A 12,697-nucleotide genomic window follows, 5' to 3' on the forward strand; every position below is an offset into this window, starting at 1 on the left:
CATCTCTAACACTTTCACATCTTCCAGAGATGTAAATAATTACATTTTTATTTACAACTCTCGACAAAAGATGAATAATTTACATTTAGCCATGGGAGAACGTTCTAGCTAAGAAAAATAGTAAAATGCCCATATCATTGTATACGACTTTGTTTTTAACCCATAAGAGGAGAGGGAATTCGGATCCTATTTTTTAGGATTTCAGAAATTCGTTAATTGTGCTCGTTTATCGTACATTGTGCGATTATAAATGATTTTAAATATTTTTATTTAAAATTAAATACAAATAGTATCTGACAAAAACTGAACACACGATGTATGATAAACGAATACAATTTACAATTTATGAATGCTCAAGATTCTTTCCAAAGGATCGGAGAGGATCCTGCTGGAGTGGAGAAGTCTCAGAATGGCGCCAACAGTGAACAGCTTAGCCACGTGGCGTCCTCCCCATCACTTACAACTCGTTTAACGTAAATACAGAAATGCAAAAGTTTTTCTTTTTCTTTTTTTCTCTCAGCGATGACGGAGGGACTGAGACGGAGATAGTAGTTAGCAGACACTCGCAAGCTGACAGAGACGAAGAGCAATTCTCAGAACCACGTCGTGAAGGTTTCCAAATTCCACTTTGACACTGCAAATTCCAAGTCCCGATATCACTTCCTGAAATTTTGATATTTTCGTTGTTTTTGAAAGTGAAGAGATGGCTGTGGCGATGGTCTCTGCCGTGAGAGGCGGTCGTTTGCCATCATTGCACCATCATCACCGCTGCCAGATGATTCTAAGCTCCACGTCGTCGTCGATTATTGGTAGTTGGGGTTCGTTAAAATCATCGAAGCAGCTCATTTGCAGCGCAAACTCAAAGGGTTTCACTCTCTTTGCCCGTTACTCACAAACTCAGGATCTTTACTCCTCCCGCCTTCAAGGTGCTTAATTTTTCTCTCCCGTTAGCTTTTGGATTTTGGGTCTGCATTTTGGATTCTGGGTTTATCTCAAGCTTAAATCTTTATTTGATTTATGGGTTTTTTTTCAAACATTTTATTTGTTACCTATATGAACATGAATAGTAGATTATACTTCTGCTAATGGTTATACTCTGGTCTCATTGATATTTTGAATCATGAAGTTGCGAACTTCTCGGTGTTTCGCTTGATGGGTACCTCGAAAAATGTTCATTTTTTCACTTCTTTTAGTGAGTGATTGGCTGTTGCCTTTTCATGGACATACAGAAGTGAAACTTAGGTGTAAAAACTGCTGAAGTCGAAGTACAACTCTTCTGTTTGGCAGACAGTTATCAATTAATTGCATCACCTCAGAATGGGAAGGAGACTTTGATTCACGCCTTTGTTTAGACCTCGTCATGAGCATCTGTGTTCTTTAGGCTCGAATTCTTTTCTTTCTTGATCACTCTATTCGTTTGAGGTTTTAAGCTGACTCTGGAATTTCATGCTGTTACCAGATAGGTTTGAAGACTTGCCTAGACTGGTGGAGGACATTCTCCAAACATCAGTAAGCACAGGTCCACGTGGCGCTCTTAGGATGGTCCAAGGTATTCAGGCGTTTATTGGGGTTGGTGGGGAGTGGCTTGCTGATGTATCAAAGGTAACAGGAACCTTGTTTGCTTGGCTTTCACCTTGTTCAATTGTCAATTGGTATAGTTCTTGAAACGGCTCAATGACAAAATGCGTTTATACGGCCAATTCCAATAACTTGGGATTAAGACTTCACTCGGTTGAGTGTTCTGTTAACACCTAGGCATTCGTTAATGCTAGCCCTTTTATCTGAATAAGCAAACTCTTGAAAAGCATACTTGTAAATGACCCTTCCTTTTGTTTGTAGTCAGCAAACTCATCTGCTGGATTACCAACCCAACTGCAGCTTGGATTGCTGTCCCCCCGTTATTTGAGGAAATTGTTTGAGCGCATGGGGGCAACCTACGTTAAGTTGGGTCAGGTAACTCTTGTTGTATTCTTGTTTTTTGATCGCCACTCCATAACTTTATTCATTATATCCAATGTAAATTAGCAAAAGATTATTATTTTACTTGTCTATCTTTGTTCATTCAACGTACACAATCACTAATGCTATGCTACTTACAAATGGTAGTTCATTGCATCTGCTCCAACTTTGTTCCCATCAGAATATGTCGAAGAATTTCAGAACTGCTTTGACAGAACTCCTGCAGTACCCTTTGCCGAGATTCAAGCAATCTTGCGTCAGGAATTGGGGAGACCAATTGAAAGCGTTTATGACTATGTTGACCCAACCCCACTCGCTTTGGCCTCAATAGCACAAGTTCTTTTCTCTTCCTATCAAATTTCTCATGTTCCTCAAACCATTCGCTAAGCTTAGGAATAAGAATTGTGATGTATTTTGTTTAGGTTCACGGTGCAAGGCTAAGAGGCTCCCAAGAAGATGTAGTAATAAAGATCTTGAAACCCGGAATAGAAGATATGTTGGTTGCAGATCTCAATTTTATCTACGTTGTTGTCCGCATTTTGGAATTCTTGAATCCTGATATAAACCGTGCTTCATTGGTATGTGGACATAAATTTCTTCATATGCAACAAATGACTTTAACACTTATACTGGATGACAGGTATAAGCATAGTAATTATTTTCATACTCTTAGAAATAATTTACACTGCTAGTTTCTTCAGTTACAACAACTTACAAGTTATATTCTGTGAAAGCATAACATCTTTGGGATGATGTCAGCATCTTTGGTTCATATGTTGGAAAATGATGGAAGATAGAAGTTTCCGTTGTAATCTGTTCATCGTTTCAGTAGGTTGGTATTGTGCAAGATATACCGGATTGAAGAAGTTGATTTCTACAAGGAGGCTGCAAACGTTGAGTCCTTTAGGAGATATTTAGAAGCTATGGGACTCACAAGGCAGGCTACGGCTCCAAAAGTGTATCACCAATGCAGCAGCAAACGAATTTTAACAATGGAGAGGCTGTATGGAGTTCCTCTTACTGACTTGAACAGTATAAGTTCCTTTGTTTCTAATCCAGAGACCAGTCTCATAACTGCCCTTAATGTGTGGTAGGACTTGAATATTTTATCCACCATTCATGTGCTTGTAGTTTTTGTGTTCATTTATTTGTCAAATAAACAACCTTGTCGCTTGTTATGAAATGTCTCTGTAGGTTTGGCAGTTTGCTTGCCTGTGAAAGCTTCCACGCAGATGTGCATGCAGGCAATCTGTGGCTGTTGCGTGATGGCCGCGCATTGGGTTTCTTGATTTTGGTATTCATATATCTTCATGCGCCAATTGTACTCGTTGCTTTACTTATAGTTGTGATTGTCGTCGGTTTCTTTCAATGTTTCAGTTGCTCATACAATCTACACAAATATGACTTAAGGTTTTTACTTTATCTACTGTGCAGAAAAAAGGATCGAGTAAAGATATTGATTTTTTTTTTGTCAGTGTATAATGTATATCTTTGTAGACTTGCTAATTGTCTGTTCTGTAACAACCGTGCATAGTCCCAAGATGCAGTACCTACCATTTGCTTGATAGTTTTAGAAGTTCTCTGCATTTGTCCAACCTTTCAAATGTTATTGACGTTATTTTTTTTGGTTTGTTACCTTTCAGTTATGTGAAATCATTCTTGCGTTTGACTTAAATTTACGGGAATCGTTGGCCGTATATCCCCGAAAACATGGGGTGCCATAATCTTTCTGGCATCAATTGCAACTGAAGAATATGAATCAATGGCTTCTGCACTGATTGAAATGGGTGCTACAGACACAAACGTTGATGTTAAGGATTTTGCAAGTGACTTGGAAAAGATGTTCTCGTCAATAAAGGCAAGCATTAAACTCAGGAGTTTGGTAATTGTGTTTTGCTTTCCAAATAGGGTTATTTTTTGGTCTGTACTTCTCCTGGGACAATTTCGGAGCTGAGGGGAAATAATGTTTCGCAGAACTGTGCAGCCAAAAGATAACCTTTTTTTTTTCCTTGCCCGTAAATATTCCATTACAGAAAAGAAAGCTGCCTAAAAGAGCTGTGCCATAGCTAGAAATTACCGAATTTAGAATCGAAACCAGCTTATTGATAACAATCACATCGCTTCTAACAATTCCTCATGTGCAGGATTCGGATACAGAGGTAGTCATAGCAATTGCCAGGGAGCCATCTACAAATGCAACTGCTGTCTCAGCAAATCTAGTTGTTGATGAGAGACAAATGAATGCACTTTTTCTCGATGTGGTACGCCCTCGACTCCCTTTAGGTTTACATGCCTGCATTATATATCAGTACCACCGCAGCATATACCATCATTTTTTTAACTAATTGTTCCGAAGTCATGAGCTGCTTGCATGCTCTTATTTCAGATTCGGGTTAGTGAATCATATGGATTGAAATTTCCTCGAGAGTATGCACTTCTCCTGAAGCAGCTTTTGTATTTTGACTGGTACGCTCGTCTGTTGGCCCCGGACTTGAATATGCTCCAAGACCAAAGGATTTCTATCGCTTCTAATCGGAGAACCAACTACAGGAACGATTTCAGATGAACCTAGGAAGTGCAGATGCAGCTTCTTGTAAGTTTGTGTAAATATAAATAAAAAGTACTCCTGCATTCGGGTTACATTCAATAGAAACAATGTCGAGAACAAGAAACAGATTGTAATCTAATACTTTGCGAAAGCAAAGCGTGTATGGGTTAACGTAGGAATTTATCATATCGGATCCTTCTCTTTGATAACTGCTACTAGAAGCAAACAAGGAACCATATGATTGCACAAGATGTGTTATTTTTTTTGGTCAAATTGCACAGGATATGTTGCATATGAACAAATAAATCAAATAGGAGTCTGGTAAACATGTACATACACACAACAATCGAAAGCTTGATTTCTACATATAACATATACTCACTTGTGGGATGCTATATCAGAAAGAACGAAAGAGAAGTCCTAACATGTAGATATGGCAAAAACAAGGCAGTATCTGTCGTCGAATCACTTCCCGGAAACCTTTGCTTCTGTCAGGGATCTATTCACTTTTTCCAACTTTGGAATGTTTCAGGGTCCGGTAAGTGAGACGAAGAAGCTCTTCCGTTTGAGAAAAACCCTCGGGAGCTTCATATAATCGTACTCTGAGAAATCTGTTAGTTCCTTGAGTTCAAAGTTATCTCTGCAATGGGTATGAGCTTCTCCCTGTCCGAGATGTTACAGACCCTCTAATCACTAGGCTTGGTGAAGCGTAGCCCATGAGTCGATGAAGTGGTGAACTCGAATTTGCTGGCAGCTCTTCGATTTCTGAGGATAACGACGGTCTTGCTGACACAATTGTTTCAATTGGATTCTTATCTTTGTTCTGAGACTCTCTCAAAACAAGCTTCTTCCTCTCTCTCGTTGGATCCAATGAATTATGTGACATATTTTGGTCCTCTGAATCACCATGGTTAGAGTTGGAGGGTGCAAAAGCTCCAGGATCACCGTCAGAAGAGTAACTATGGTAGTAAGAGGGTCCATAACCATAATCATCAGAGCATGAAACAGGATCAGCATGGTGAGCCAAGTTACTGCCATTACCGGCAGCATTATAGTCGCCAACCTCACTCGGAGGGGCTATAGCATTCTGTTCATAGGGGACAATATGAGCTCTCTTTTGGAGCGAAAACTTGAGCACCTCCGAACAAGCCCCACATCGAAGTCTATGGTATCTCCTTTTGAAAAGGAGAAAATCTGCAGGTATCTGCAGCAGTTCTGAGCAGTTGTAACAAGTTATCATAGGGGCTCCACCTGCTATGGGGCGGAAATGTCGTTTAGCCAAATGTTGTTTCTCTCTGTAAAACTTCTTCGCATCATGCCTTTGGTGCCTTAGATCATCAGACATTGTTTCATGGCCCCAAAGAGGAGAATCAGATCCCATATACCGTTCAGGAGTTGAAGGACGAGACTTGTCATAGGATGTCCAGCAACTGTGACCAGGGTGAACCCTACATAACCCGTTGTTGCTGCAACGAACGGGTTGAGACAATGGTGCTGAGCACTGCCAGTCTTGGGGGCCATAATGCAAATATGAAGAATCAGGTTGGTGCCTGCTGGTTGTTGCCTCACTCGAGAAAGGTATGCGCATGTTTTTGCTGTGGTGCTGGGGGGGATAGAGGCTGCCTGTCCTGTGTCTTCTCAGATACCTCTGATAGTTTGGATCATGACAGAGTTCCTTCTCGAATGCCTCATAGCTACGGTACTGGGGCATGCTTTTCTCATTCCAAGTGGCTTCTCCGGCAACCCTTCCACTCGCCTTTCCATTCAAACTGTTAACTTGATCCTGCAGTTCATAAACCATTCTCAATAGTGTCATCTTGTCCTGTTCAGCCTCCACAGACATTTCAGATGATTGGTAGCCTGAATTGTGCTGGTACTCGTTATGCAGTTGACTTGTAGGGCCTCCATTTTCGTATCCACCTTGGGAAACTCTTCGAGGGAAAGCCATCCTATACATAGATTCATCACTTTGCAATCTGTTCCAATCTCTGCTTGGATGACCTTGTCTTCTAGGTGGCAGTGATGCATCTTGATCCCGCTTTCTGTATCTCATGGCACGATCGTTCTTCATGGGCAAATTTGACCAGGGATCCCTTGGTTGATGTTGCAATCCTGAATCTCTATTTATCATGCTACTTGCCATGAATTTATCCCGTCTGGTTCGTTCTTCAGAATGAACAATATTTGAACGTGTAGTTCGGTTGAAGAACTGATCATCCATGCCATCATAAGAAGAAACACTGGCATCATAAGCATGATGACTTGTATTTGCTGGGGACTTTGACGGATCTCTAGGTGCACCGCTAAGCTCAAAGCTGGGGAAGAACTCCGTATTTTCAAATACATCAGGAGACCTTACATGATCAAAGCCATTGGAAAAAGCACTATTCTGAGGTTCCTCCAGTTGTCCATCAGGAGAAGATGTCAGGGAATCCGATGAAACGCTTTCCCTTGCCGGCATATGAACAGTAACTCTATTTTCAAATGCATCAGGAGACCTTACATGATCAAAGACAATGGGAACACTGCTCTGAGGTTCCACCTGTTGTCCATTAGGAGAAGATGTCAGGGAATCCAATGAAACGCTTTCCCTTTCCGGCATATGAGCAGTAACTATATTTTCAAATGCATCAGGAGACCTTACATGATCAAAGCCATTGGGAACACTATTCTGAGGTTCCTCCTGTCGTCCATGAGGAGAAGATTTAAAGGAATCCGATGAAATGCTTTCCCTTACGGCTGTATGAGCAGTAACAATTGAACTACTGCCCCTCGAATCTCCTGGATTTACAGTATTTGAGTTCTGGAAATCAGAATCAATCTCCTTGTTGATGTCTACGTCCACACTTGTTTCTCCTAATGGTGAGCTCCCATCATTTGTTGATACTTCTGCACCTTTTCGTGTTTTTGGTAATGTCTCCTTAACTTCTGAAGACTTGATTTCACTCTTGCTATTGTCTTGTTCTGAGAAGCATTTTCCCGAGTCAGGAAAAGTTACCTCAGGACTTGAGCTGCTAAACTTGTTGCCTTCTGAAGACTCAATCATATCACTCTCGTTGTTTTGGTCCGGTAAACATTCTCCCGAGTCAGGATAAGTAGCTTTTGGACTTGAGCTGCTAAACCTGTTGCCTTCTGAAGACTCAATCTGATCCTTCTCATTGTTTTGGTTGTCCGCAAAACTTTCTCCCGGAAAAGTAGCCTTAGGACTTAGGCTGCTAGATTCATTACCTTCTGAAGATTTACTCTGGCCCCTCTCATTGCTTTGGTCTGAAAATGATTCTCCTGACATCAAAAGACTTGCATTATTACTTGAAGAGCTCGATTCTTTGTCTTCGGAAGACTTATCTTCACTCTTCTCAGTGTTTTGGTCTGAAAGGGACTCTCCTGGGTTCGAAAGACTTGCATTATGAGTTGAGATGCTAGACTCTTTGTCCTCGAAAGCCGCATCTTTTCTCTCCTCGTTGTTTTGGTCCGGAAAGCTTTTTTCCGAGTCAACAAAAGTAACTGTACGAGTACTTGAGCTGATAGATTCGTTGCCTTCTGAAGATTTACTCTCATCCCTCTCATTGTTTTGGTATGGAAGAGCTGCACTATGACTTGAGATGCTAGATTTCTGTTCTTCGGAAGGCTTGTCTTCATTCTTCACATTGTCTTGTTTCGAAAAGCGATTTCCCGGTTCAGGATAAGCAGCCTTAGGAGTACTTGAGGTGCTGGACTCGTTGCCTTCTGAAGAGCATTCTCCAGATTCAGGAAGAGTTGCATTACGACCTGAGCTTCTGGATTTTTTATCTTCCGAACCGTGATCCAAACGAATCCTCTGAGCTGCCTCAGTGTCATTTACGCTGGCGCTCTTGCTTCTCAATCCATTCATTCGATTTTTCACTGCATTCAGAAGGATAGTTTAGGAAACTAATCCGAATCATAAACCAAAAATCCGAATCTATAAAACGGCTCAATTACTCGGAACGTGAATCAATAGACAGAACATGCAATTTCGTATACTAAACAAACTAAGCAATCCAAGAACACAACTAAGTCTTTTAATCTATTAGCAATTCAGAATTTTTTTTTTTTTTTTTATCTTAATCCTGTAGAAAATCTCGCTTACGGGTCAGGCCAGTCGGCCAAGCCCTTGCACCCGAGTTTGAATCCCCCGGCCCATAAACTGTAGTAGTTTAGAACAGAATATCGCGTTATCAATAAAAATATCGCGGAAAATCTCAATAGTATGACATTGTTTACAGTGAGAAATGAATTAGACAAGAAAGTGGATGGCAAATTAAATTAGTGGGGATGCATTGATTTAATACCTTGGAGAGTGACGCCACATCCGCCACACTTGTAGACCGGAATTTCGGGCAACTCCGGAAGAAGCAGCCGGCATTTCGGACATCGAACCAGTCGAACTTTTGTTGTCAATTCAGGAGACATCTTTGGCCAACACAAACAAAAGGGCTTCCAGTTCCAACGAAAAAGTCTCGAACTTTGAACTTATTGAACTCCAAACACCATCTGAATGCAATCAAAACATGTTTCTGGCATCAGAACAAAAGCTAACTCTCCCAAAAAACAAAATTAGATCCATGAAATAACAACAAGAACGACAAAACAAAACATAAAAACAGGAAATTCTGAACCAGAAGTTGAAGAAATTAAGGAAGCTGTACCTGAACGCAACAGAAGTGAAACTTCAGAGAGATCCGAAAGAGAGAGAGAGAGAGAGAGAGAGAGAGAGAGAGAGACAGACAGACAGACAGAAAAGGGCAATGGATTTGTTGGTGTGTTTGGTTTTCGAGAAATGGGTGAAGAAGGCAAAGGCAAAGGTATTTGTTTGACAAAAATGTTGAAAAAATAAATAAATAAATAATGGCAAAGCTCTTCAAAGTCTTTGGGAGTGTGGAAAAGGGTAAGTCTTTGATTTCCAAACAGAAGAATTTTATGATGGAGGATTTGGAATTGGTCTTTTTTTCCGTGGCGAAGAAGCTTCTATCTGTTCTGACCACGGCTTCCCCTCAAAAACACGGCCAAGCTCAAAGATTTACAGAGAAGAGAGAAAGAGACGAATTATACATCCGCCGACCATATTTAAAGCGTCAGTGTTGACGTGTCATCTTACTGCTAACTCTGAGATTAAGATGGGGAAACGGAAATGTCAAAGTTACCAGAAATTCTTGTGTTCAGGCAAAAAACTATGTTATCGTTATGCTTGCAGACAAAACTAATGAAAACCCTGTAATTTATCAAAGATTCTCTCTTGAAATTAAAATACAGTTTAAGTCGAGTCATCTGACCAATGAATGTTTATTACGTGTTCAAAAAGTACAACAACTATTTAACTTTGTTGATATGTGACGTCATTGATTACATGAGAAGATCTACCAGTGTCCCACTTTAACCAATCAAGCACAAAACAATCGGTTTGGTTGTGAGTGGGAGCATGGATAACTTGATTCTTAGACGGACACAAGTTTCTAAAGTGACGATATCTTAACTAATCATATAGCGTTTTTGTGAGACAAATAATTTATGTTATTAATTCAAAAATGTTAGGGCAACGTTATAGAGCGTAGGTAGGCCCTTTTATACTAACTCCCCTCCCCCTCATAATTCAAATCGATCGATGTAAAGCAAAACAATACAGCCTTTTAATTTTAATTTTTTATTTTTGGAGAACAACTAGCAACTAATCACGATTATCCATCTATTTCGGGTTCAGATGAGAGTAGTTAAAAATTGCATCCTACAAGTGATCATAATCAAGCAGATTCACAATTTATAAAATATCAGATCCAGAACCTCCTATTATTTTTTTTAGAGAGCTGATATCTGCAATTTTCAACTAGACTACTTGTCGTGGTTCTATAGCCTCTTAATTTGAGTCCTTTGCTTTTGGTGATTACAATTTGGCCATGTAATAGCCAATCACTCTTTCCCTTGCCGGCACGACCGTTATACAAGTAGGGTATTTTTGTTATTTTCCTAAACTCCAATATATCCAAGTCAATCAACTGCCTCGCCCACTCAGCCTCCTCCTAATCCTGTTTCTGGGTTTTTGATGGGAAATGCCAGGGGAGTTTTCAGTTTTATAGAAGAAGTTTTAACGAAAAGCTTACGGTACTGTTTATTTTAACGAAAAACCATATTTTTACACTAAAAAGCCAAACCGGTACTATTCACTTTACCCTTTATTTTGTCCTTATCCTTAAAACTCAAAGTTTTCAAGCTCTTTTCATTAGTTTTCCTTTTAATAAAAGGACCTGCTTCTCTGCCCTCCCACTTCCAATACACTCTCATCCCCCCTTATTTTGTGCGGTCACGGTTAAGCCACGTTAACATTTTATATTAATTTTTTTATAAAGATAATAAGATAAAAAATAATAATAATATAGAATGTTGACGTGATTTAATCGTAACCGTACAAATAAAAAAATGAGAATGTATGGAAAGTGAAAGTGCTCATAAGCCCGTTCCTTTATAAAATCCCCATTGGCTATTAAGAATCCCAGAAAAACAAAGGCTTGCGAAGTCAAAACTTCTGGAAGTGTATGAGCTGTCTCTCGGACGTGGTGGCATTCGTAAGTCTGGCACTATAGGAGAGGAGAGTAGGTACGTTTTTTGGGTGGGTCCAAATTTTGACAATGGGGGATCAACACAAAAAACAAGCCAAATCAAAACATTAGGTTAATTAACCACTATGAGGTGACTTAATGATTGGTGCGAATTTCAAGTTTGTATTTTCACGGTTTGTTTAGAGTATGATTTTCGACATTGGTGAATTACTTGATAGTGCTTATGGGGTAATTGAAATGCCTTTATGAAATTCTCATTCTCATAAAGAATGGACCGTCGTGACTATTTCACCAACTGATCCCATTTTTTGCAAAATAAAAAAAAAACTAATAAAAATGGCTTGAAAACTTTTAGTTTTAACGATAAAGACAAAATAAAGAGTAAAGTGAATAGTATTATGATTGATTTTTTAGTGTAAAAATATGGTTTTTCGTTAAAGTGAACAGTACCAGAAGCTTTTCGTTAAAGTTCCCAAAAAAATTTATTAGGTTAATTACAATTACAATAGTAAGCGGAAGTTAGCTTACATATTATTGAATGTATAAATGATATAAACGATATGTGATTAGTAGCAAAAATGCTGACTAGTTAGTAAGTTAATGCAATATTTGTTTTTACAGGTATAAGCACGTTTCACAATATTTATGATGATTTAAACCAATCAAATTGGTAACCTTAAATTAAAAGGTGTTTAACAATCTAATTATGACCACAAATAGACAAACACAACGTACTAAATAATCAATGAAATGTTTGTCAAATTTTCAATGACTTAACGATGTTTTATTTGAGTGAAATTTTGCAAGAAAGATTTTTTTAGTGAATACCTAAAGAAAGAAAGACTTTGATCTTGAGATTAAATTGTGGAACAAATCCAATTAAGTAGTTAGTGTTGTATTAACATATTAATTAATTAGCGTTTGAGCGCAATTATAAGTGAGTTAATGAATCTCAAGTATAAAACCAAAGATTTCTTCTAAGCAAGGGTACCTCTTGGAAAAAGACGCGGCCGCTCGTGCTTGGAAACATGGCTTTGCATTCACAAGGGAAAGAAGGTTTCAGCATTGCTCCATGTGACGACTTGATTTCGACATCCTGACGCGCATGAATGTTTCCACGCGGGGACTTGACTGACATTTCAAGTTCAACCCCTACATAAGTCATTTTTTGGTCAAACGTTTCTCCTTTGTTCTCTTTATTCCTGTTTTATTCCTGTTTGTGTTCCTGTTTGTGTTCCCATGTATTTTGCTTTGCATTTGCATGCCTTGTTGTCCTTCTTGGTAACCCTAAAAACAATTGGGAAAGATATTTTAATGTGTGGGAACACGATCAGGTGCACTAAGTGTAATTAGTATAAGAGAAATGCTAAGAAGACTCTCGCAAAATGAGACTCTCTATGAACTCTTTGCTACCTTACTATTTAACGTCAATTTTTGTGCTAATATTATAAAACATTAAGCATAAAACATGATGTGACATAGAGTTTGTAGTCTATACAAAGTTCCACTAATTAGAGAGTCTCCTTAACATTTCTTTTAGTACAATTGGTTGGAATTTTTTTTTTTAGGTTCTAACTAATTGTATTAGTACACTTGTTGTACCAGACCGTTTTTCCGACAC

General features: G+C 39.0%; 1 protein-coding gene and 1 pseudogene across 3 annotated transcripts; one reads left to right on the top strand and one right to left on the bottom strand.

Annotated features, from left to right (window-relative positions):
• The first annotated feature begins 470 nt into the window (after positions 1-470).
• On the top strand, positions 471-4,716 carry LOC126591512 (uncharacterized aarF domain-containing protein kinase At5g05200, chloroplastic-like; annotated as a pseudogene).
• On the bottom strand, positions 3,992-9,540 carry LOC126589099 (uncharacterized). 3 transcript variants are annotated; one of them, XR_007611717.1, is made up of 4 exons: positions 9,175-9,540; positions 8,818-9,019; positions 4,890-8,389; positions 3,992-4,527 (listed from the first exon to the last, which is right to left on the bottom strand). XR_007611717.1 is itself a non-coding variant. In XM_050254399.1 (4 exons), the coding sequence occupies exons 2-4, from the start codon at positions 8,936-8,938 to the stop codon at positions 5,142-5,144; spliced, it is 3,228 nt and encodes a 1,075-aa protein (XP_050110356.1). In that variant the 5' UTR covers positions 8,939-9,019; positions 9,175-9,540; the 3' UTR covers positions 4,795-5,141. The 3 variants fall into 3 exon arrangements, 2 of the variants coding, with proteins under 2 accessions (XP_050110356.1, XP_050110285.1); XM_050254399.1 differs by lacking the exon at positions 3,992-4,527 and having other exon boundaries at positions 4,795-7,005; positions 7,147-8,389; XM_050254328.1 differs by lacking the exon at positions 3,992-4,527 and having other exon boundaries at positions 4,795-8,389.
• Positions 9,541-12,697: the final 3,157 nt, after the last annotated feature.

This window comes from Malus sylvestris, chromosome 1, assembly GCF_916048215.2.
Source record: "Malus sylvestris chromosome 1, drMalSylv7.2, whole genome shotgun sequence".
Lineage (NCBI taxonomy): Eukaryota > Viridiplantae > Streptophyta > Magnoliopsida > Rosales > Rosaceae > Malus > Malus sylvestris.